This window comes from Austrofundulus limnaeus, unplaced genomic scaffold (genome assembly GCF_001266775.1).
Source record: "Austrofundulus limnaeus strain Quisiro unplaced genomic scaffold, Austrofundulus_limnaeus-1.0 Scaffold816, whole genome shotgun sequence".
In the NCBI taxonomy this organism is placed as follows: Eukaryota; Metazoa; Chordata; class Actinopteri; order Cyprinodontiformes; family Rivulidae; genus Austrofundulus; species Austrofundulus limnaeus.
In genome coordinates, this window is record NW_013953218.1 from 1 (window position 1) to 1,693 (window position 1,693).

General features: G+C 44.3%; 1 protein-coding gene across 1 annotated transcript in view; it reads right to left on the bottom strand.

Annotated features, from left to right (window-relative positions):
* Positions 1-155: 155 nt before the first annotated feature.
* The window catches only part of LOC106532702 (myristoylated alanine-rich C-kinase substrate), a gene marked incomplete at its 3' end in the record, with an annotated part of 4,581 nt that continues 3,043 nt past the window's right edge, over positions 156-1,693 (bottom strand). The window contains 1 exon segment of the mRNA XM_014028825.1: positions 156-1,027. Within this exon segment, the coding sequence (XP_013884279.1) occupies positions 323-1,027 (705 nt within the window).

Consider the following 1,693-nt stretch of genomic DNA (forward strand, 5'->3'; position numbering starts at 1 on the left):
AACTTAAGGTTTCCTCTTTATAAATACATCAAAAATTCCTCAATAAAATGACATAAAATTAGGATTCAGACCAAATATTTATGTATTATTGTAACCAACAAGACAAATTAAGTCACATATATGGATTTAATTATGATATCAGGATGATCCAGGTGTCAAAATGTAGCTTTTAAAGWCAAGAATCTAAAAATGTAATTAGGTCATTTTGACCAAATTAATTAATCCTCATTTTGATATGATGGCTCACATATGTTGTTTTTCAAAGCCAGCGTATGATGTCGCTTCGATGTACCATCAGGAACAGGTTTTGTTGGTTTGGATCTTATTCTGTAGCCTCGGAGGCGGGGTCTGATGTGGGGGCGGGGTCTGCGGCTGCAGCCTCTGCAGTTTCCTGCGAGGCCTCCTCTGTTTGGGGCGCCTCCTCGGCTGCAGGCTCAGCAGGTTTTGACTCCTCTGCAGGTTTCTCTGGCTCCGCCTCCTCCGGCTGCTGCTCTACCTCCTCCTTGGCCTGCTGACCCTCAGTGGGCTTCTCCTCAGTGGGCTTCTCCTCAGTGGGCTTCTCCTCAGTGGTCTGCACCTCACCTTCAGGGGCCGTGGCCTCCTCAGCTGCTGCAGCAGCAGGCTGCTCCTCCTGCTCCTCAGGAGCTGCTGGCTCCGCCTCGCTCTCAGCTTTCTCACAAGTCTCCTTTTTGCTCTTCCTGAAAGAAAAGCCGCTGAGCTTGAAGGACTTCTTGAAGGAGAACTTCTTTTTCTTCTTCTTGGGGGTGTCGTTGCTGGTGGAGGGGGCGGCACCATCCTCAGCCTTGGCTGCAGCTTCTCCCTCAGCAGGAGCAGGAGTCGCAGCATCTGCAGCTCCCTCCTCTACAGGCGCAGCCTCAGCTGGCTCCGCCTCCTTCTCGGGGCTCTGCTCGGTGGCGGCGCTGCCGTTGGCATGCACCTCCTCCTTGTTGGCCTGCACCTCCTCCTTGTTCTCCTCAGCTGCTGCAGGAGCAGTGTCGCCGTTAACTTTGACGTGGCCGTTCTCCTGCTGGAACACAAACAGTGAGTCACACACAGCACCAGGACTGGTTGTGATGGAGCAGAACCACCAGTGGCCAGCAGGAGCAGCAGACTCCATCAGATCTGCAGAGACCACGTGGATCTGTGGAGTCCTGCAGACCCACAGACTGATCTGACACGGTTAACTTATTTAAGCTCTTTCACATAAACAGCAGCACCGGGTCATTTTATCAGAACGTGATCTCTCTGTCACTATTTAGTGATTATTTGCATTTTAAAACCTAGAACGCTTTTAATTTAAAGTCTATAATATGTTACAGCAACAAAGTGATTTGTGAAAATAAATTCAATACAAAGTGGTCATTTAACGTTTTAAAACATAAACATTTTACATTTTTTATTATATTATTTTATTATATTTCTTAGATTTTTAAAAAACAAAGTACAAATAAAGAGTAATGATGCTATCGGATGTAAATCTGATTTTTTTCTTTTTTTTTACTAGGTGTACTTTTGTTTGACGCAATGCTTTTATGACGTTTTAATTTATTTTATTGCTTTTATTGGAACCACTTTGTGATTTTTTTTAATCTATGAAAGGTGAAATATAAAGAAACTTTACTTAAATCAACTGAAACATTACTTTCACATAAACTCACTACATTTTTTTTCCTTAAAGGCACAGTGTGTAGGA